At 44.1% G+C, this 24,089-nt stretch overlaps 1 protein-coding gene across 1 annotated transcript in view; it reads right to left on the bottom strand.

Annotated features, from left to right (window-relative positions):
* Nucleotides 1-24,089, bottom strand: part of AFF3 (ALF transcription elongation factor 3) — a 558,198-nt gene that overhangs the window by 453,200 nt on the left and 80,909 nt on the right. The window contains exons 3-5 of the mRNA XM_065929723.1: nt 12,501-12,621; nt 11,132-11,441; nt 10,623-11,005 (exon numbers count right to left, since the gene is read on the bottom strand). Coding sequence (XP_065785795.1) covers nt 10,623-11,005; nt 11,132-11,441; nt 12,501-12,621 — 814 coding nt within the window. The remainder of the gene's footprint in view (nt 1-10,622; nt 11,006-11,131; nt 11,442-12,500; nt 12,622-24,089) is intronic.

The raw sequence follows: 24,089 nt of genomic DNA, 5'->3' as shown, positions 1-24,089 counted from the left end.
TTTGAAGAAAGGATGGAGTATTTTAAGTCTTCCCAGTTTTACAAGAAATTGTATCATAGGATCCCTACCTACAGCTGGATCAGACTTTCATAAATATAGAATATTTGTCTTTTTTCTTACTGAAATTATAGTGAAAAGATATACTAATTAATCTGGACTTTGACTATTTGAAAAAATAAGTAAGCAGAGCTTCACCTTACAGCAAAATAAGTTCCTGATAGATAATTTTTCATCTAGTTCGTTTATGGGTTTCATGTTAGATTTAACTCTTTAATATACCTATGGAGACAGCTTTGTAAACCATAATTACAAAGAAAGACATCACAGAAAGGATACAAAATTTAATTTCTCTACTAAACAAAGTTAATCAAAAGACTAAAAACTGCTTACAATATATTTAGGAAAGGTCAACTTTAAAGAACTCTTTCTGAACCCAGGGTTGGGAAGAACCCCTGGAGAAGAGAAAGATTACCTACTGCAGTATTCTGGCCTGGAGAATTCCAAGAAATGTATAGTCCATGGGGTGACAAAGAGTTGGACATGACTGAGTGACTTTAACTTTCATTTTCTCAGTAAGAAAACAAAAATACTTCAACAGAAAAATAAGTAAAGGACACGAACAGAAGATTCACAAAAGATTAAATATGAGAAGCTCTTGTTCATTTTGGAATCACAAACTAGATGTCTAAGAATTTTTTCTTGGGAAATATTATATCAACACAAAGTTTATTTATTAGGACACTCATTGCAGAATAATTTACAATAATTTAAAAAACCCCGAAAACAGCTTCAATGCCCAAGAAAAGGATTATATAAATAAATTGTGGTACCTCCACAGGATAAAACCACTGAAGAAGTCTCCCAAACAAATGAGATGCAAAAAAACAGGCATCAAATGCCGTCAAAGACTGTTCAATGACATAGTAGAGTGTTGACGGTGTGTTAGAAAAATGAATGGGATAATGACCAAATCTAACAGCTTCATCCCAATTCCATACAGGAGGAAGTATAGGAAAAGTCCAGAAGGATCCATACCAAATATAAACTGTGATTTTTTTCCAGATTGTGGGATAACAAGGGATTTTTTTCTCCTTTGTGTTCTTAATGTCATCTAAGCTTTTACAGTGAAGACATGCTATTTGTAAAATCTTTGCTGATCTTTACAGTAAAACTTCTGGAAAGAGTTATCTATATGTAATGCCTCTAATTCCTTTGCTTGATTCTCTCTTCAAACCAAACAGGCTTTGGCCCCCAAACCCTTCTTCCATGTTACTAAATCCAGTATCAGCAGAATTGACCCTGGTGATCATTCTCTTCCCATCTTGACACCTCTCCTTGTGGCTTTTGGACAGCACATGGTTGTCCTCCTACCTACTGATTCCTTCTTCTCTGTCTCCTTTACAGCTTCCTTCTACCCATCAACCCCTTGCCCTCGGACTGCACCAGCACTCACCTCTTTTCTTCAGCCACACTCAACCTCTGGGAGACCGTCCAGCCTCAAGGCATTCGATACCACATGTTTGTGGAAAACTCCCAAATCTCCATCTCTGACCCAGATGTAGATTTTCTTCTCTACTAAACTCCAGAATTGTCACTCCAATCTGTGTGCCCACTTATCACCTCCACGCAGATGTCTAACAGACATCTCACACTCAATAAACCCACGAACTTCTGCTCTTCCCCCCAACCCTGCTTCCCATACGGCTTTCCCCATCTCAGTTGATGGCAACTTCCTTTCAGCTGCTCAGGCCAAAACCTGACCTCTGTTCCTCTCCATCGGCTCTCCTTCCATGTGGATCTAGAGTCCAATCTCATCATGTTTGCCACCACCTGATCCCCTGGATCAGGGCAGCACTCTGCCAGCAGAGATTCTATTCCTGCCTGGGTACAGTCTGCTCTTGACATGACAACAAGACCAGTCTTCAGACCACCTAAGTCAGATCCTTGTAACACCTAAGTCAGATCACAACACCTGCACTCCAAACCCACCAGTGGCTCCCCATTCTCACTCACTGTCCTTACTGTGGCTGAGAGGGCTCAGATGGTGGGCTTCCCCTCCAGTCTTCTTCCTCCCCATGCGCTCTGGGGCAGCGTAGGCCTTGCTGCTATTCCAGGGCGAGGACCTCTATCCTACTCTACCTGACACTCTCTCAAGCTGTCTTCCTGGCAGACTCCCTCACTTTCTTCTTGCTCAAATCTCCCTCACTCAGCGAGGACTGTCCTAACCACCCTTTCTACACTGCAACCCAGTCCCTACCTGACATCACATGCACCCCCACCCCTTACTCTGCTCTGCTTTTTTCTTTTTCCCTAATACTTACCACCACTTATGAAAGGTTAAGGAGGAGTGATAAAACAGGCTATGACGAAGCAAAGAAAGCTACTCTGAAAACTCACACTTAAATGGACTATCAGGAAAGGGTGCTATGATCCTGCAAGGAGTACTGTCCAGAAGGACATGGTGCGGATTTAACCTACAGGAGTTAATAGTTAAAAAAAAGAAAAGAAAGAAAGAAAACAAAAAAAACAGAACTGAAATAGACCACCACCAAAATTCCAGGAAACAAATCTAAAGCCAGGAAGCCCAAGCGGCAGGTTGATTTGCAGGTCCACATAGGAAGGGGGAGAGCATCCAAAGATGGGGCGGCGTCCCTGGAGGCGGCGAGCTGCCTCTAGGCTGTGCAGTTGGAACACAGACAGGAGGAACCTGTATGGGGCTGTCAAGGGAGGAACCACAGAGGTTTGGAGAAGACCTTCCATCACCACGGCTCTCTGTGAGATTTTCAAGACTTCTGAGAATTAAAGGGAGAGGGGAGGGGCTGATACACTGCTGAATGTGTACACCTTTCTATTTTTCACTGTTTATCCTGCTGGTCACACACTTAAATGGGTCAACCCTTTACTGCGTTGACCCAAGGGCTACACAGACCTGAATGCTATGTAACCAGCAGTATTACTGAATGTGTCTGGAAGATGACAAATAAACCTGGATGTGGATTATGTTCGTGTAAATTATGAAACGGCGGATTACCATGAGTAACTGGACTAGGACCGTGACAGAAACACAGACTGACACCCAGAGGAAAGGGCCGTGGGACATTCTGGGACTCGGCGCTCGCTGGCGGGGGCCTCTAAGAACCCCTGTATCCTAGGCTCTTTCCAGGACATGAATACTTGATTCTCATGGCAGAAAGTGTGAAGGTGCGGGCGCTGCCCTGCGCCCCCAGCACCCGCATCACCCTGCCTATTCCACGTCTCACATCATGTGGCTGGAGACCCGAAGAATCACAAACACAGCCCACCACACGCCCTGCCCCCCAGCCAGGACTTCTGCTCACGGAAATCAGACAAAGGAGAATAGTGAGAAAGAGGCCAAGCCCATACACGGCACCCCCGGCAGAGGCCCGGCTGCTTCGGCTTTTGTTTCCAAGGCCTGCATATAGCTCCGTGGTTTATTTCACTTGGGCTGTGTTTACATACATCAGTAAATATGGTTCCCATTGCCCTTCGGCACAGCGGCTATAAATTACTTGTTGGAAGCATCAGCCTCCTTTCTTCCCATAAAAGGCTCGGCAGAAATGACTGGGGCCCCAAAGAGAGGAGGTCAGTGGTTGGAAGGGAGTGACTTCCTTCACCCACGTCCTTACATTAATCAACTGATTCAACAAATATCTAACTGAGCCAGGCACTGTCAGGGGTGCTTCCATAAACACAGAAGTCAAGTCAAAACAAAACAGAAATTCTTGCCCTCACACGGCACTCCAATTCTACTGAGCTTCATCCACCTCATCTCAATTTCCAGATTCTGAGCTCTCAAACCGTCTAGGGGTGAGCACAACAGGAGGCACATGTGAGCAGCCAGAGCTACTATGAACAAGTATAAGAACAACTGAAGCTGTTTTTGTTAGTGTGGATATTTTGAGTGTTTACCATGTGCCCACCCCTGTTCTAAGCACTTACATCACTAACTTATCAAGCCGTCATAAAAATGCTATCAATGTGTACTGTCGCATTCAACTGTGATCCTCACGGTTTTAAATTTTAGATGGAAATAGGGTCTTGGCAAAGGCAACTGGGTTAAAATGAGGCCATCTGGGTGGGCTCTAAGCCAAAGTGACTGATGGCCTTACGAGAGGAGGAAAATGGGACAAACACAGGGAAGGCGAGCAGAGACACCATGAGAACACGAGGAAGACGCTGCCACCTACAAGTCACGGCAAGGAGCCCGCAGCAGCGCCCCCTTCACACCCCGCCAAGGAAGCCGACTCTGTTGACACCTTGCTTTCGGGCTTCCAGTCTCCAGAACTGTGAGACAATACATTTTTGCTGATCTAAGCTAACCAATTTGTGAAAGTGTCTGCTGGTCCTGAAGCCTGACCTGGGTCAGAACAGAAAACCGTCGTGTCCAGGGGTGGCCGGCAGGCCACCGGTCCCCTGCGCAGCCCCGGATGGAGTGTGTAAGCGGCAGGATCCTCCATGCATGCACACTATAGAGGTATCACTAATGCAGCTCCCTCGCGTGGGTGAGTGATGCTGCCGCTCAGCTCAATTAAACACGCTATTTAATACTCTGTGCCTTCAAAGAGATCTGTTTCAATGAGTCATTCTGAATATGTGCTACTTGAACAATTTAACGTTTCTTCTCAGCACTAGTCTTGTTGATTTTGTATTTCATGGAACTGGAAATAAAACTCAAGAATGATGTGGTCCACGGCAGATAATAATAGCTCAGAAAAACCGAAAACACAGACTGAGAAATTCCACGCTAGACTCAGCAATGAACTCTCAGGACTGGGCTAAGCGTTAAGGGAGACTCGTATCACTCAGGCTTTGCTGTATTAATTAATCCAGGATAATCTCAGTCTTCACGACTGCAGTGACTTTTAACAAATAAACACAAAAAAAATTGTAGGATTTCATTTTTCTTTCTCTTCCCACCTCTTGTCACGGGGCCACTACACCTCCAACTCACAGACAAGCAAAACCACTTTCAATAACACCCTCATATTTATATTTTGTTAGCTTTTGTTGTTTCAGGGGCATTTCAAATGAGAAAAACGTAGCCAGTAATTTTTGAACGCTTACCATGATATCACCGTGCTAAGCACATTACAGACTTTATGTCATCTACCCTCTGGTAACTCTGTTGAGCAGATATGATCATTCTCTCCACATCATAAGAATGGAAACCAAGGGGAAGTTAAAGCCCTGGCTCCTGGTGACATGGCTAACAAGTGTCAGAGCCAGGATTGAAACCTGGATCTTGTGGGTGTCCAGAGACCTGGTCATCTCACTGAGCCCCGTGCCAGCCTGGTGTGTCTGAAAGCCTGCACATGATTTCTGCCCAAGAGAGGATGAAACACATAAGAAGAGGCTTTCCTCCCTGGACTGTGCAGGGCCGGGGAGATGCTGGGCCACCCAGCATCTTTTCAAGTGACTCCCAACTCCCAGGCTTCAGGCTCTCAGTCCCAGGTCTGAAGTAACCCCCATAAGGTTGCCATTTAAGGGAAAATAGACCCATCATCTGTCCAGATGACATCTGGGACAGGAAGCTTTATGAGAACTGAGAAAATACATGGGGAAAATAAAGTGGCTTGCCACCCGCCTCTATCCGTGTCCTGCCTGCAACGCCTCCATCACTGGGAGTAGCTTCCCAACTCATGGCTAGAAAACTCTATAATATGAATCTAGAGAAGCCAGAGGGGAAGGGGGGATGGGAAAAGATACCTACCTTCTCCCAACAGGTCACATTTTAATATGCTTTCTCTACCATTTTCAATATAAGATTAGAGCAACTGAAGTCATTTTAAAGTGCCTGAGTGCTTTACCTTTTAGGGTAAATGTAAGAGTACCAAAACAGGCTGGCTGAACATAAGAGTACTGAAAACTACAGAAACATTTCCACTTGCCAGCCTTTGATGTGACCTTCAGGACGACCCACCTGGAAGATGGAAAACAAGCGCTTTCGTCCCACCATATCTGAGATCAAATTTGTGAGTCTTCACTTCTAAGTCTAAGCGGTACCAGTTCTTTGAGGCTTCCCAAGAGAAAAGAGGATGCATATCTTGTGGAGAGGAAGAAGCAGAGTGTAACCATCGATGCCGTTGCTAAGCCACACTGGGGGAGGATGGAGGCTGTCGTGATAGGCAGGATGAAGCCAAAACTGAGTGGGACCACAGGCTGGCCACACACCCTCTTTCCATCAGGGAGCAATCAGAGAGCATCCTTTGATTTGAAAACATTAAGCAGCTCAAATGTAATTAAGAAATTTAGCCTGGTATGAATATGTAATGTACACACTGCTTTGCAGACGCCTTCTTCCTCCGACAGGCTGGTGCCGACTTTCATTTGGAAGAAATCCATTTTCATACAAAGGTAACCGAGAGTGACAGGATATAGGAAGCCTACCTCATTTATCTTCTGTGAACTTTAAAGAAAAAATCAGTTAATTGCTTTTCTAGGAAGCTGTTTTATGAAATCAAGGTGCTTTATCTTTCTGCTCTTATTTGTGGTATAAATGGTGATTTTAAAATGCCTGTCATGGAAATGCTATGATTAATCAATACATCTTAAAGGGATTTAATGACTTCTTTTAAAAACAGAAATCTGATCAACCAAAAACGGTCAGTGTGTTCTTGTAAATGAATTATCAACCACTAAGAAAACTCCTAACATACAGTCTACTAAATGATATTCAAATATAGGTGTCTCTTTCCCCGGGGAGAGGCAGTAGTCACGGGTTTCCTGACTTTGCAAACGCGTTCTTTTCCCAACCACTCAAGTCCTCTGCAAGAGCAGTGTAAGTTACTGCCATTTATTAAATTAATAGCAAACAGAAACTAAAGCGTGAATGTTTTAGAATGCCACTGATGACGCTGTAGCGTGCCAAACAAACTGATTTCATAGACTAAGGCTCATATTTTGACTCCACTGCACTACATATTAGGCTTTTCTATAGCACTGCCCAATTTTTGTTTTGCCTACAGCACCTAGGATAAAAATATGTGTTTTTTAATTCTACCAACTTTGAGACTAATATGAAGCACACCTTTCCAATCTGAAATTAGATAATTTTACCTCTTATTTCAAATAACAGTGTCTTATTAGCCCATGAGCCAAAGACAGGCACTGTGAAACTAATGAAGCATAAGCTTCAGGGGCTCTGGAGCCAAGGTTCCTCCCAAGGTCCCCAGAGGAGCCCCAGTAATGTGTTCTTGCAAATATTTCAAGTGTAAAATATTTTCCTATTCTTTTTTTTCCTAAACAGGACAGTATAAATGTTAGGTCTCACAACCTATATTTGCCCCCTCTAGGCTAACTGTGAATTACATGCTCCATGTTAAGGGCAAAATATTAATTGTGTATGTGTGTGCAGGAGACAAAAAATAATTCACTTCTACCAGAAATATGTTTTTCATTAAACACAAAACTGAGCTGGGAACAGCCAGCCAAGAGGCAGGTGTATCAGTGAAGGAAGTCCCTTGAGCTCTCTCACTTCCACATCAAACTCCACTGAAATTTCTCTGCACTAATTACCTATTATTGAAGATGAAAGAATGGTAACAAATAATTTGCCACGGCAGCAGATAGGGTGCACATGTTGGAAAGAATGAAGAATTTACCAAGTGTAAGATCAGACAAGAGAGAGTCTCAAATTCTCAATTTTTAAAAGCAACAAAGAATTTTTTCTATTCTAAGGATTATGAAGTTAAGGGAATTTTCCTAGGGCTAGAAGCCCAATGTTAAATTTAGTTTGGACTATAAGTGAGAGAAATGGCAAATTAAAAGTGAGGTGCTGGAATCTCCTTCATTTCTTGGAGGCAGAGATCAGGTTTTAATACATTTTTTTTTAATCTCTCACACCACATTCCACCTAGCTATCGATTTGCTTTTCTTACGAGGAACGGCCCTTCCCAATACCATACATATAGTTACATTTTCACTTTCCTGGTTTTCATGTCATTTTTACCCAACACTTCTTTTGAGTCTCCAAATTCTTCACAGTGTCTTAAGTTTTGCTCTGTAACTAACATCGTGAAAAAGTGTAGTCAAGTAACGCAAGGTCCCTTAGGTCATCTCCTGTGTCAAATTTCCTAAGAAACCTATGCTCTATCTCAGTGAAAATAACATCAGTACTACTGAAAGGACATTTCCATAGAGCTGGTATCTGTGTAAAAAAATACAAAGGCATTAACATTTATTAAATGGTTTGCTACCCCGTTTTATTCCTTCCAGAAAATTAAAGCAATACCTTCAAATCCAACTAGTTGATAAAATTCTTCAGTTTCTATTATGACTGTGCCTTTATCGAAATGTCTTATAAATATTGAATGATAGGTCTACAAAGGGCATTTTTTAAACTCTTGGGGATACTGTAAAGAAACAAACCAACCAACAAACCCTTTGAGCTTGAAGGACAGGAAGTGGGACATTCACTTACAGGTACCACCCTGATGCCCACTGGAGAGTCATGTTATTATAATAGCAGACCGACTGAGCACACAAGAGTTACATGATCCAAATTACCAGAGTCCCTAATATGCAAAGCTTTTTGCTAAAATAAGGACCATATATACCCTCCCCCACCAAACAAACAAAACACCCCATCAATTTTAACTTTGTTCTACAAACAACTTTACCTCGTTTCCTCAATGCATGATTGACCTCTTTGAAATATACCTTGGAGAAAGTTCAATGTCATTCCACGTGGGGGAGATGAAACACTTCTTATATAAAAGTTCTCATTTCTCTCGGTCTGTATCTCTATCTCAAGCATTTCCCCCTTTCTGTGAATACCAACACTTGCATAGGGTGTCATTCTCAATCTGGAATCTGAGATAGGCATCATGGAAGCATCCACGTGATCAAGGACACACCCAAAAGCCCAGTGAAAACTGGAGAGTTGTCCACATAAGGCTGCCCTGGTTGTCAGAAACAGACTTTCCACCAGAGCTTTACCAAGCTCATTAGGTTCCAAAGTAAATAAATTGTTACCCAATAAATTTTAAGTTTCTTTGGTGCATAAAAAAATAATTTTAACAAGGAATCACTGGGAATTAAAATTATGAAGGGATTCCTGGTGATTATGGTCACCTCTGTTCAAAAATAAGTCAGGCTTCACTGGCTGGTACAGACCATTTATTTGATGAGGATAAGAAAAATCAAAGAGCTGGATGAATTCAGTTTTGTCAGCAGGTATCTAGGTATGTTTCCTATAGATGTTTAGAAATATAAATGCTTACAGAAGTTACATTTTGCTTCCATTAATTCCTAATAAACACTTTTTGAGATCATCATAAATGAATAATTAAAAAGTTATTGGTATGCATGTCACTTAATTTCCTCATGAGAACCTGTGTAAACATCTCAGAGTAATAAATGTGTCTTCTCTAAGGGGAATACATTGATCTCTCAGTAGGTATCTGGTGCTTTCTGAGATGAGAAATCAGAAATGCATAAAAGAGCTGACAGTGGCTCAGTCTTGTCGGACCCACGATGAAAAATGTCAATTCATCTGTTTCACTTGGTTACTAGATCAAGTTAAGATACAACGAATATTCTGGCCATACTGTTATACCATCTTTTGAAAAGAATATGTCAAAAAAAAAAAAAAGAAAAACAACTCCATGAAGAGTCCCTAAGTATGATGTTCCGGAGCTTATACTGTATTTTAGTAAGTATACCAAATCACAGCAAAACAAACAAAAAATGTACAGTCATATTTCTCCTTCATGTGATCTTAGCAACTGTTATCTATTTGGAATAGAATAAGAGACATGATCTTCTCAAACAGAACCTCATCTTCCACCCAGATTTACTATTCAAGTGACTAGCCGCAGCCTCTCTGCTAACTCTGATTGGGATTTACTTGTTTTAAAGTCTAATATTCCATATATTCATCCTATATATTTTGTCATGCAATAAAAAAGCACTTCAGAGTAAACTCAACATGCAAACCAGAAGATCCCGAACTAAAAGATTTCACTCTCTTCACATTACCTAAGATCACTTTCATAGGACAAGGAGAATTCTCATTTAACATCAGTGAATCCAGATCTCAGATATTATAATACGGATAGGACACCTGAAACATTTGAATAATCACCATGTTCAATACTGAATCATTTAACAATTACTTTAGAAAACATGATGAGGCCTGCCTTGTGAAGTTTCTCCTGGAACCTTTCAAAACTGTCAAAAATGTTGAATTTCTGAATTCTTTTACATACAAATGAACCTCTTTACATACTAAAAGCTTTGACATACTTTTTTCCATATACAAAACCTCTGACAACACTACCTGTTCACACACACACACACACACACACACACACACACACACACACACATCCCTTGAACTATATTACTTCAAGGCATTCCTTCCTGAACTAGCAGACACGCCACAGCTGCATATGCTGGTACTTAAAAATATTCTTATTATAATCAACTTGAGATTTTAAGAGTCATTATGGCTGCATATACCCTTCTGTACTGATGGCTACAAATCCCACCACGTGACATTAGTCACACATCGACATAAAGAAACAGGGAGGGAAACTCGGAGCTGTCAGGTCAGCCCTCGGACGACCCAGATGCGCCAACGTGGTGCTGAGAAGACTCACCTCTCCTTGTTTGGGGATGCCGAACTTGGACAGCTTGGCCTTGGCCCTGGCTGACTCTGACTTGGCGGTCGGGACGCCCCTGTACAAGCAGTGCACGCCAGTCTCTGTAGACGACTTCAGCTTCGGAGACTCATCGGGTGCCTGATCCTGGCCGTCCATGGGCCGCACATAGGCGGTAGGCTTCTGCTGGACGAGGCTGGGTTTCGAAGCCAGGGAGGGAGGAAAGTTCTGCACGCAGTGGCCACTGCCGCTATGCTTGGCTCCCATGGCAGGGGGCCTGTCCTGGGTCTGGAGACCCACCTCGACATTGCACACCTGTTTGGTCCGCGGCTGCTGTCTGCCAACGCCATCACCAAGCAAGGTCCTGAGAGCGCCCTGTTGTGCTGAGTTGGAAGAAGAAGAAGAGGAAGATGAGGAGGAGGGGCTTGACACACTGGGGCTGGGGTTTTTATTACGATTTTCTGGGTGAGCAGATCTGTTCAGATCAAGCGTCCTGTGTCCGTGCTTACTTGCTCTCTGTTGGCCATCGGACGGCGGGTGCCCAGCCTTCTGCCAGCCCACGGTGCCCCGCTTACTCTGCTGCCCGGGCACGGCTGCTGGGGCGGATGTGGTGCTGCAGACGGATGCTGGCTGAGTCTGGGTTCTTGAATCTGCCACAAAATGTTCATCAATCTTGGTCACGGGAGCCTGAGGAACCCCAGGTTTGGGAACACCCACAAGATGACTCTGGTTTGATCGATCCGTGAGAAAGTCTTTCATTTCATCGTAATTGCCTAAAGTGTTCTGGAGCCGGTTGGAGAGCTCATCCCCCTTGTTAGTCTAGAGAGAGAACACAACACCCACACTTCTGTTAGAGATCATGGAAACACAGGGGGATGATGGAAGAACAGGTCCTTATCACTCAAAGAGACAGACCTGCCACATTCAGAACGAGAGCAGGAAGACTGGATCAGACTCGGTGCTTCTGAAGACATCTGTCTACTCTCTGCATCTCACCAGAGCTGGACCACTGCTACCGGCCTCAGCACGGGCGAGTGAAGCATCTCTCCTTGGTCTTGGGCCGCAGCCAAGGAAACCAGGAAATTTACTATCACCACGTCACCAAATGGTCTGGACTAAGGCTTTTCTTAGGGGTGGATTTCCTTTTCCTTTCTTTTTTTCATTCCACTGTAAATTTTCCTTGAAAGTCCAGATTTGGCTCAAATTGTTTCACTTCCAACATCTAAATATACAATTATTCTCATCAGAAACCCAGAGGGACAGACAGAAGGAGCCAGAGAGCACAGCACCATGTCCGTCACCCCGCCAGCAGTCCTTGGGCAGCAGACTAAGGGGGCACCAGGGTGCTCAATCTGCCCTAAGCTCCGGCCTGAACTATGCTCACTTCCAAGCAGCCTGAGATGTGAGTGAAATCTGGGAAGAGAATTTCATTTTGGAAGCGAGGTTGTACTTCTGGCCTTCAGCAGAAATAAGAAACAACCAACAGTTCTTTTCTTATGAACCATATCAAGTACCCTGCTCCTAGTACAAGCTGTGACAGATACGGAACCCAACCTCTGTTTAGTGCTTGCTTCCTAACAGTTTAGAAAACAGCAAACAGCACTGACTTTGCAAGTCAGTGCAGAGATGAAGTCAATTATGGATAAAAATCACAGCATGCAGACGTCCATCTGCAATAAAAGTTGTACTTCACTGAGGGACCAGCCAGTAAAGACACACGAAAGAGACACCAAAATTGTGTGTGTGTGGGGGGGGGGCATATTTAGGGGCTCAGCTGTCTCAAGTTGAGTTGGCCAGCTCCTGTAGTCAAAACTGCCATTCCATGGGGTTAAGCAGGAGGAAAGAGGGCGTGAAGAAGAACAAGTGGAAACCGCCTACCTTGTAGGGTTCACTAAAGAGGGAGTAACTCGAATTAAATGTGCCATCGTCCTGCTGAGTTTCCTGGTTTCTTCTTTCTCGTTCTTTCCTCCGTAACACGTTTCTATCTGGTTCGTAGACACTGCATAAGGGAGAAAGAAGAGGATAACCACACACACAAATTAAATGTAATGACCAATATAACATTCACCTGAGTGCAGAGGTCTGGTTCACCGGGAAATGATGATGGTAAAGGGGAACATGGACCAGATGAAAGCCAGCCTAATCAAGCAGTATGGTGAGGGTGTTTTAGAATTCCACTCTTCAGGAGGGAAGAAAAATCTTCAGGACAAGTTGCAACCAGTACTAGACCTCTCTCCTAACACGTGAAAGAGGGAGTACCTATGCAACTTTGACAGGAAAAGGCTGAAAATAATCTTAAAGCAGACGGTAATTACAGCAATGTGTAAATAGAAATTATGAGTGTATTTCCTCTTATGACATAGCCCCAGAATGTTATATGGGAATGTGTCTGCTCTTTTCTTTCTCCCCCGCCTTTTTTTTCCATGGCTGTGTTTCTGTGGTGATTCTTTCATTAACTAGATCCCCAAAGAGCTGTTAAAACTCCATGCTGCAGTGGTTTTCACGGTTATGAGCCTTCTTCTGATCTCTGCTAATCAGTCAAGTCGTCAAACCCCTCCCGAATCCATCCTTCCTTCTGATATATTTGACACGATCACTCTTCCTCACCATGAAAAATGTGCAAAGAGGAAGGGATGCAGGCAACGACAGAGAGGACGGAAATTGAATCATGGTGTGTCATCAAGGAACTCGGGCTTTTTGTGCAAGAAAATTAATATCTATTCCCTCAAGATGTAATTACGAAGTGACCAGAAACCTGATAACTAGAAGGACTGAGGAAAAAAAATAGTGTTCCTTCCTCTTAGTGAGGGGGAAATAAAGGGGCTAATTCAACTAATAATAAGGAAGTGACTCGTTAAGTGATGGAAGGAAACAGACTTGTTTTTTCAGCTCAGTAGACAGAGAAATCTGGCCGCCGTGTAGACAACAGAACTACCCATTGTAAGGCACTACCACGTCCTCCAAACAAGTGCTGTGTGCATTTCCAGCAGTTAAAGTGACCTTGTTGTCATTTTGCTCAGACCTCCCTCTCAGTCTAGGAGACAGAGGCTGGACTTGGGAGCCAGGACAGCCACCTCCTGACCGTGATCCGGCCATTAACCAGTGATGTGATGATGGAAAAGTCATGCCATCGCTCTCTCTGCAGCCCTCATTATAAAACAGCACCTTCATGGTACTGTCACAAGGGTTAAACATGAAGGAAATCTCCAAAAAGGGCTTTGTAACAGCTTCGGGTGCCCAAAATCCAATGTACTGCTATCAAATGTTGTTATAATGAGAGGATTCGAGGGTTCAAAGAAAACAAAAAAATAAGTGAGGTTTGGGATATTTTTTTAGCTAAATTGCTATCTCGAGTAAAAGAGCACATGCATGTCATGTTGCTGTAAAGGATGCAAATAAAACGATCATAAAATAAATACTGCTTATCCTCCCAGCTCTGCCCGTGAGACCAGGATGTATTTTAAATTTGCTGTCAAAGGGGTGATGTTCAATGTGCTTCTGGCAAGACTTCGAGAGCACCTAAGGCATTTCATTTAAATTTCAGATCAGGGAAGGTTAAAATACCCAGAACATGTAGCCTATTAGCATTTTAATTCATCCTTAGTACATTACCCAAAGTTATTTGGTTTGGGAGTCCAAGAAGTGACCTTCACGTAAGGGAGGCTGGGACCCTAGTCTTCCCACAGTGAGGCTCACCACTCCAGCCCTATAGTAACTGGGGACTCCTCAGGGTGGCTTTGGTGACAGTGACGGGCATAAGGGAGGCACGGGATGGGAATGACACCCATTCACACAACCAGGTTTCAGATTCACAGGGGAGAGCAGACACCTGGGCCTGACTTCTGTGGACACACCGTGGATTTCTGATGGAGGCTGCTCTGAGGACACACAACGCATGCTATGGCTGGGCATGAAGTGGGCAGGAGCCAAGAGAGGCAGTGCAGGTTTCCAGTGAACTGGCTCATTTCTGGACCAGCACTGGCATTCAGAAACACATGCCTGCATCACATGCACACATCCATGGGTGAAGCACCTACTGTGTGCCCCCCATGCACAGAGATTCCCACAGACATGCTTGCTGTCTTCAGCCAACTCAGGCTAACCAAACACAGAAGACTGGTGGGATGCATGAAGCGGACTGATATAACACAGAGCAGGCAGGTGGTCGTTCAGGATGATTCCCCGGGCTTCTACGAAGCCCCCATACCCACTGTGATACCTCCTGCATCTGCTGGCTGACGACTGAAACTCCACAACTAGAGAGTCATTCCTCTGGTTTAGGATGTCTTCACCCCTGTAAGAAATGCAGACACCACAAGGAGGGAAAACACTTTACACCTGATCAGCCCTCGGCTCCTAAGTGCGCATGCCTTTGTCAGCTTTTCCCCAGAGGTTGGAGGAAAGGACACAGGACATCACGGCCCAAGGGGAGTCCAAACAGGACTTGTGATGCAATGTAAAGGTCAGGAACAATGCAGAGTGTAGCAATGACGATACAGAAGTTACACTTCAAGGGACTTCCCTGGTGGTCCAATGGTTAAGAATCCACCTTGCAATGCAGGGGACTCAGATTTGATCCCTGGTTGGTGAACTAAGATCCCACATGCCACAGAGCAAGTAAGCCCATGTACCACAACTAGAGGGTCCACACACGGACACAAAAGATTGCACACAATGCAATGACGACTCTGTCTGCTGCAATTAAGACCCGATGCAGCCAAATAAATAAATATTTTTAAAAAAAATTCCTAGAAGGGGGATTTGATGTTTGGCTAGCATAAAAAAAAAAAAAAAGATACTTAAAAAAAAAAAAAATGAACCATACCTATTCTGCAGCGAGACTTGTACGTTTAAGAAAAAGGCATTAAAGGGACTTCTCTAGTGGTCCAGTGGCTAAGACTCTGCACTCCCAATGCAGGGAGCCCAGGTTCAATCCCTGGTCAGGGAACTAGATCCCACAGGCCACAATGAAGAGTTTGCATGCCGAAACTAAAGATGCAGCAAAATAAATTAATTAAAACAAAAAAAACAAAAAGGCATTAGGATACAAGCCACATCGATGAAGCAGGTATCCGACTGACTGCATTTCTGGGCTCAAGGGTCACTCCCAAATATGAAGAAGAGGGAGGTAAGACGCTGCACTCCTCCTTAGGCAGACCTGCCTTGTTTCCAAACACCTTGAAGCGTAAAGATACCCAAAGGTGCTCGCAGATGCAGGCTGCCACTGGCTGGAGTTCTCTAACGAGGTCCCGCAGGCACGTCCAGCCTTGGCTTTCCTACAAAGAGGACTGAATGCCCTCAGGACCTCCTCCACATAAGCCACTAACACAAATGCACTGGCCACCTTTCATGGGACACCATGACGTACCCTCCACGCCATCGGATGAAACGAGAATGACCCAAGATGACGCCTCCCCCTCCTCCGAGAGGAGGGCGATGGACACCTCACCAGGGAGGCAATCCTTGTTGGCTGCCTTCCCTCAGGTTTCTCTTCTCCACCTGGGGAGGGAAGCACTGCTTTCACTGCTCATTCAGCATCTCCTACCAGGAACCCACCTCCTCCTCCCTTAATCCTGAACCAGAACCACAACCCCCTCATCAACCGACAGAGGTCACGGGAACAGAAAGTCTAGAGCTGCCAGCCCTCACCTCTCCCTAAGCGTCTGCACTTCTCTCTCTTCCACCGAGACTGAGTGTCTGATTCATAGACAGTACCTGCCCAGTGGTGATTCCACCATTCCTCTAACGCAAGCCTGGGAAGGCTCTCACAACCCCAGAGAGTACATTTCTCTTGATGTTGCACCAATAAAATTCAGCCCTCTTCCCCACTCTGCCATCCAGCAACACTAGGGTCGGGCCATTTGCTTTTCCACGTGCCAAAAGCCAGGTCAGCCTCCCTGGGGACAGTCACAGGGAATTCCGATGCTTGGCATGTCAATACAGAAACTCAGTAAGAGTCTCATGGTATGTGTCACGTCTCTTTGTTACCAGCAGACGGTAAAATCTCTATCATCTGTAAGGCGGTTTCTTGTTTCCCTGACATTTACAGGAATTATACTCCTCAAATGCATGTCACCAAATGTATTTATTTATTTTGCATGAAAGTAAAGGCAGTCAACTGCTATGGTACTATTTATTACTTATTGCCAATGCATATCATTCCCACAAAATGAAGATTTTTAATCAACTTCTTCTAAAAGACTTACTTATTTAAAAAAAAGTCAATGAAAAACACTGTTAAAAACATATTCGATAATTTCCCATATATTTGTTTTTAATCTATAAATTGAAGGATTTTGTAGGGCTCTGGTCAAAGTCAATTGTGCTGCTTAAGGAGGAAAAGACGCCTCAATATGACATTATCATTTCCATAATTAATGCATCCTCCATTACCTGGTGACAGCATGGAAATAAGTAGCAGTAATACCTTTGAGCCTCAGGCTTCTACCCTCCACTGAGCTCAAAGCGTATCATATACATATCCTTTCATCCTTACAACGTCCCTTGGAGAAAGACAGGGATGGAAGATATTCCTAGGTTCACTTTTTTAAAGATCGAGGAACTTAGGATAAGAATTTGCTTGTCTAAACAGTGTCATGAAGAAGACACCATGTGGAAGAACCTACGTCCAAAGTACTCTCTTCATGTCCATCCATGGAAGTGGACCTATCTAAGAACCAAGAAGTGGCCACATTTCCTAAACCCTGGTGTCTGGAAACCCAGGGTGGAGCAGCTGGGAACATAAGCAGCAGCGAAGCAGAGCAGGGCAAGTGAGACAAAGGGAGGCTATTTTCTCCTTCAGACAGTAGTTAGAGGACCCCTTCTAGCAGAGGATATTGACATCCTGTGATCGGGGCACTTGAGAAGGAGCCAGGATCACTTCCTGTATGAGATCTCCTTCGAGCTGGGTCTCAAAGGAGCAGATGGAAGAGAGGGAAGGGAAGAGGACCAGGAAGTAGAAGACCCACAAATGAGAAAGGGGCCTTTGACAGTATTTGGAGGAGGTGACATTTGCCTTCACCACACCATCTTTAACCAGATGGAATTCCACATTCAAAGTTTCGTTTATTGGCTTTGCTCCACTGCTAAGCTACCTCACCCTAAATAAGTTTATTTGATCTCTTCCTGAAAGCGGGCCTGGTTGGGAGTGAATAATGAAGGGTAGATGCAGGGGAGAATGAACGGGCACCCAGACTCACTAGCCCTTTCTTTACAGTTTGCATCAGGGCCTCCCCCAACCAGCTGGACCACAGAGGAGACAGTCTTATCTGTCTGAGGATGTGGACAGCCCTGGAATACGGGGCTAACACGCCCCGGGGGGGTGGGCTGGAGCACAGGGTCAACGGGAAGAAGAAGCCCAAGCGAAGGGGGAAGGATGTTCCACAGACACGCTCCTGCTCTTTAGAGCAGCAACATCAGCAACCGTGTGTAACTAAGGAAATGAAACCAAGCTCCAAAATTACAACAATTGCTTTAAATTTAATGAGTCTAATTAACAGCTCTTGTTATTTATAAAACAAATACTAAAAGATCACTAATCCTTCCTTAAATCAGAGAAAAGCAAGGTTGCTGAAGTTTACTTGCAAAATCCTTTCTTAGTCCGCAGTCAGAGCTGGTGGACTGAAGGGCAGAAAGGTGGTCAGGGAGTGGGTAGGTGATAGAGGCAAGTCAGGCAGAAAAGATGTGGCTGGAGACAGAGATGGGTAAGGAAGCAAGGATCCTCCCAAATGGGGTAGAGGAAGGCCCTGAGTTATTGTAGCTGCTGTGGTGTTGGTGGTGTTGATGGTGACTCTGACAGTTGTGACTGTAACGGTGATAACTGTGATAATGGTGATTGTGGTGCCGCCGACTGTGATGATGGTGATGGTGATGATCACGATGGTGGTGATGGTATGGATGGTGACTGGTGGTGATGGTGATGGTATGGATGGTGACTGGTGATGATGGTGATGGTGGTGATGGTGATGGTATGGATGGTGACTGATGGCGATGGTGGTGATGGTGATGATGGTGACTGAGGGCGATGGTGGTGGTGATGGTGACGGCAATGATGGTGGTGACTGCAAAGGCGATGGAGGTGACAGTGGTGATTACAGTGGCACTGACTGTGATGGTGATGATGGTGGTGACTGATGGTGATGGCTGTGATGGTGGTGGTGACTGTGATGATGGTGGTGACTGATGGTGGTGACTGTGATGGTGGTGGTGACTGTGATGGTGGCAGTAGGTAGGGTAGTGATTGAAGCCCTGCTGGGGAATCAGGACTGGTCAACAGTGCATACTACGAACTCTTAAACCCTGAAGAACACCCCTATGACCCTGCTCACCAATACTAGGCTTTTCACTCTGAGTCACTGAATCCGAGTTCCCATGCCTGTTCACCCTACTTTCCCCCCACACTTCTATGCCTGGCTCACCATAAGCTCTGTAAGTATAAGCGTCAACCCCATGATTATTTCCACCATGGATATTTTGAAAAGGTCAGCCCAACCTTACTTGTGTGTCTCTGACCAAAAAGGGTGTCTCAATCTTAATTCAATCTTGGAACTCTGAGGGAATTTACAGATCTCTGCCTTAGGGCTGCCAGCCTGTTCTACGAGAAGGGGAAGAGATTTGGGGCTGGTCTGTGCCATAATCTCTCCTGCACCACAGCTTCTGTGAAACTAGAAAACTGAAGGGAGTCAGTAAGTAACGGACACGCACAGAAAAGTTCAGCCAGTAAATATTTCAACAAAAACTAGCCTTTTGGGATGACCTGTACCATCATCTCAGACCCATTAGGCCCAGATTAAATTTTGCTAATACCAATTCCCCTTTATTACTCTACACAGCCACTGTAGGAAGGACTTCACATGCATTATTTCATTTCATAGTCTTTAGAATCCCAAGAGACTTCTCCATCCACCCACAAAGAAACGAGAGGCTCAATGCCCATAGCCGGTGAGCAGCAACGCCTGGGTCTGAAGCCAGGCCGTCTGGCACCAGAGACTGACTTCTTCGACTCGGCTTGCGTGGCTCCCCAGGGAACTTACTCACTGACAGACTTTGACAAATAGTGCCCCCATCTTTTGTTAGTAAATGTCAGGCAGAAGGGTGTTCATTTTCAGATCGTGACAATTTCAGTTCATTCTTCCAAGATCTGCTAAGCCCCCTTGGTGGTTATGCATGAACCATAAGAATTCTCCTAAAACCTATAAAATAGAACTGGAATAAGCAAGCCAAGTGAGTCAGCACCAGCAATTAACTAATACTCCAGCTGATGATTTCTGTACAGTGAGCCCCTTGAGAATTACAGAATACCACAGTGAGTGCGTTTTATAACGGGGCCAGCAGGGCCAGGTCACTGCTGCAGGATGGGCCTGGACACTGACTGTTTCCCAACTATTTACTGAATCCCGACTCCATTTCAATCTTGGTGGAAATGACGACTGCTCCAAATCTCTCTCGTAAACATGCTCCAGTGAGTGTTCAGAGAGATGACAGATAAATGACAGCTTTGCATAGCCAAGGGTTAAACTCTTTTCCTGAGGGATCCTCAGTCTTGGTGCCACGAGAGCAAGTGTCAGGTTCTAATGGAATTGTTCCGTGATAAACCACCGAGCTGGATGACAAGCAGCTTTCAAAGAGGCTCTCCGTATAGTATCCACAGCCCAAGTTAATTTGAGTTTCTTAACAGGACCTCTTTGCTTTACAATATAAAAGTGCCTAGGGATGAAGCAATTACACTGATTTACCATCTTCTCCTTGGTAGACTATAAAGACACGGCAGAACCTCGCAAAAGCCGTAACTTAACCAAATGAGGCCCACCTGCGAAGCCCCTACTATGCCATTTCAAAGAGTCCACTGCAGCCCGAGGCACAGGGCTGGCATCCATCACAGGTGTCCGTGGTGAGCAAGGATGCCTACTCCCAGGGCTTCTCATGTTAGAGCCCATAAATTACTTTTCCTTCACCAAATGCTCAGTTAAATTTCATTTTCACTTCACAGCGTCAGTTGCTAAACTTCAGCTCCAAGGGATTTTAAAGCCACTTCCAGGGAGGGCTCTATTTTCCAGCCTCTTGTAACCAAGATGCTCTCCCAAACAGCCCCTGTGTGGCCACTCAGCCTCACGGGCCAGGGTGCCCATGTGAAGGGCAGAAGAGTGACTGAAGTGCCTCATCTAACTTCCTGATGTTTTCAACAGGTCAGGCTCCCGGACAAGGAAAGCTCTGGGACCTCAAGCATCAACCATTAAGGAATGGCTCACCTTCTTCCTAAATCCAGCTCTTCACTTCTGCTTTCACCCAGAAACAGGATTGAGATAAGCACTGACCTGCGGACATGGGCCCTGGAGGAGGAAACGGCAACCCGCTCCAGTGTGGCGGGCTGCGGTCAGGGGGTCACAAAGGGTCAGACACGGCTGAGCACACATGCATGCTGACATGAATACTCTGAAATGAGCAGCCGTCAGCGTGGGCTGCTGCAGTGTGAGGTCTAGAACCAACCCTGGGCTAGGAGGACGACAGGGTGCTCCCGCTGTGGACAGGCGGCATTAAAGGGAAACTGGGGCTGACATATGTGCTCAACTCGCGGGAAGCTGCTGCATAACAGGGAACTCAGCTCGGGGCTCTGTGATGACCTAGAGGGGCGGGATGGGGCGTAGGGCAGAGACAAGAAGAAGGGGACATGTGTGTACTTATAGCTGATTCACTTCGTTGTACAACGTTGTAAAGCACCTATACCCAAATTAAAAACAAAATTTGACCTGTACACATTCCACAATTTGAACAAACAGAATGAAAAATCCATTCAATTCCTGGATCCTAAAATATTTTTAAGGCTACAGAATATAATAATGAGAAGCATAATAATATCAATATTGGGCAACTGTCGTGTTCAAGAGTTTCTAAACAAAGTTGTATTTATTATCTTCTTTATCCCTCTCAACAAACCTGTTATGTATCCTCTGTTTATGCAAAACATCATAATGCATATATATATAAAATGAAATAAAATCTGTGTGCCATAAAGATTCTTATGCTCATTTTACAAATAGACACCCTTCTTCAATGAAAAGGGCTTAGGAAATTTAAATATAACTCTTAGTAGTAATCATTACTATTAAATTCTAAGTTCTGGATAAGTTCTGGATATTAAATACAATTTAAGTTTTTAGAATAAATTCTTATTCAAAAAATGCTCAGCTAATACACACTCTATACAGAGTGCCAGCTAGTCTGTGGCCCCACCTTGACACAGAGACTCCTGAGGATGTTTCTCCATCTTGCTGGGGTGAAAATTCTGTAGTCAATTATGCTTGATGTAGAGGAAGATGTTGAAAATTATGAATTATTTGAACTCTACGGTTCTATAATTCATTCTGTGTGAGTGACACTAAAGATGATTGATTCTAAATATCCATATAACACAGTGTCAGAAAACCAAGGGGTCCTCCCTTGACTGATGCATCACTCACACATTTCTCCAGTTCAACCAGACATGCCATTGATCATAAAACTGTTTTATTTGATCCCTAGAACATTAAGATATTATATATTATGAGGCTGCCTACACATGATGATAATTATCCCAGTTCTCCAAGAAACGTTTCAAAGAGGGCACTCGCTAAGTCTGTTCTGACAGCATGCTTGCTTCATGTTTTCTTAAAATGTCACCTCTTCTTCTTTCCTCTCCTTCCCCAGCCCTTGTTGTTGTTTAGTTGCTATCCTGTCCAAATCTTCTGTGACCACATGGACTGTAGCCCACCAGGCTCCTTCTGTCCACGGGATTCTCCAGGCAAGAATACTGGAGTGGGTTGTCATTTCCTTCTCCAGGGGATCTTCTCAACCCATGGATTGAACCTGCATCTTCTGCATTGGCAGGCAAATTCTTTACCACTGAGCCACCTGGGAAGCCCCTTCCCCAGCCTTTAACTCTTTTTTTATGCTTCCCACATACACCCATATACAAAGTAAGCCCAATGTCTTAGGCAATGTAAGGAGCTCTGATATTACGGTAAGTTTACTAATGTCTACACCTCTCAGAATAAACTGACAATGCCTGGCTCACAAGAGGCACTCAATGACCATTTATCTGTTCCATGAGCAGAGGAACAGATGGATGAATGAATCACTGACTTTCTTTTTCACTAATCCCACCTTCAGTGAAGCCAGGGAGGAGAAGCAACACTGGGAGTGGATCTGTCTGGTCTTCTCAGGACAGTAAACCACATGCTCCAATAAACAAAGCCCTTTCGGGTACTTTCTGAAAGCAGCAGCTTCCAGGAGCTGCTGAAGCTAGGCTTTAACAAATAATTTTTTTAAGATTTGCACAAAGAGACATGGAAGTGTCATGATGTCCTTTTGCAATGAAAAATCTACATGCATTTATGGAACATATTGCATTAATAACAGGTCAGTGGAAAATAAACTGGAAAATTACTGAACTCGAAGCCTTCAGTAAGAAGAAAATGAGTGAGAGTCAGCTTGGAATTACATGGAAAAGACACAGCAAAGCCTCCCACTTAACAAGACCTTAACTTCCAAGGACTGTCCTCCCTACATTCAAAGGCATTACCGCTGGGCCGGGAGTGAGAAGACTCAGAGGTGATCCAGCCACAGACAAGCTGTGGACTATTCTGTCCTGCAGGCTCAAACATGTGAACCAAAGCAATCCATACATTGATCAGTGAGAAGCACAGAAGGTACTTGAAAATGTTAACATGTTCTGCCAAGGTGAAGTGTCATGAATAGCTGGATGGAAGGTGATTAAAATACCTACCACGCAGGAAAAAATATGACCCCTTATCCATCCCAGGTAGACGGTCTGAGAAGGTCATCACAAAGAGCTGGCTTTGACCCAAGAATGTCCTAACTAGGCATATACAATTCGTACTTAGGAGATCACTGCAAAGCAAATTATGAATTAACTTACAAATACAATTTAAACCAGTTAAATATCATTTCAAGAAGACTGGCTGACAAATTACAATACTTCATCCAATGCAAGAGTATGCAGCCATGGGATGGCATGGATCTAAATGTGCAGATGTGGAAAATATCCAAGACACATAAACCGAAAAGAATAAGTTGTAGATGGGAAATGATATAATCTCTTTTACATAAAATAACCTGTGTTTATGGATATATGAAAATGTTCAAATATTTATCTCTGAGATGAATGATGGAATGGTGGGGAGAGAAGGGAATTTATATTCTTCTGTCTTCTTTGAATATTTTATAACCACATATTACTTGTGGAATAAAGAGCATTGTGTTTTAAAAATATTAACAGCGTCTTTTTTTATCTTTTTATTTTATATTGGAGTGCAGCCGATTAACAGTCTTGTGATAGCTCAGGTGCAGAGCAGAGCCATACACGTCTATGTAACCATTCTCCCCAACCTCCCCTCCCATCCAGGCTACCACATAATATGGAGCAGAGTCCCCCTGTGCTATCAGCAGGTCATGTTGCTGCCCATTTTAAAT

The sequence above is a fragment of the Muntiacus reevesi genome, chromosome 3 (assembly GCF_963930625.1).
Source record: "Muntiacus reevesi chromosome 3, mMunRee1.1, whole genome shotgun sequence".
Taxonomy (NCBI): Eukaryota; Metazoa; Chordata; class Mammalia; order Artiodactyla; family Cervidae; genus Muntiacus; species Muntiacus reevesi.
Note: the sequence above shows the minus strand (reverse complement) of the source record. Positions and strands in the feature narration are given on the sequence as shown.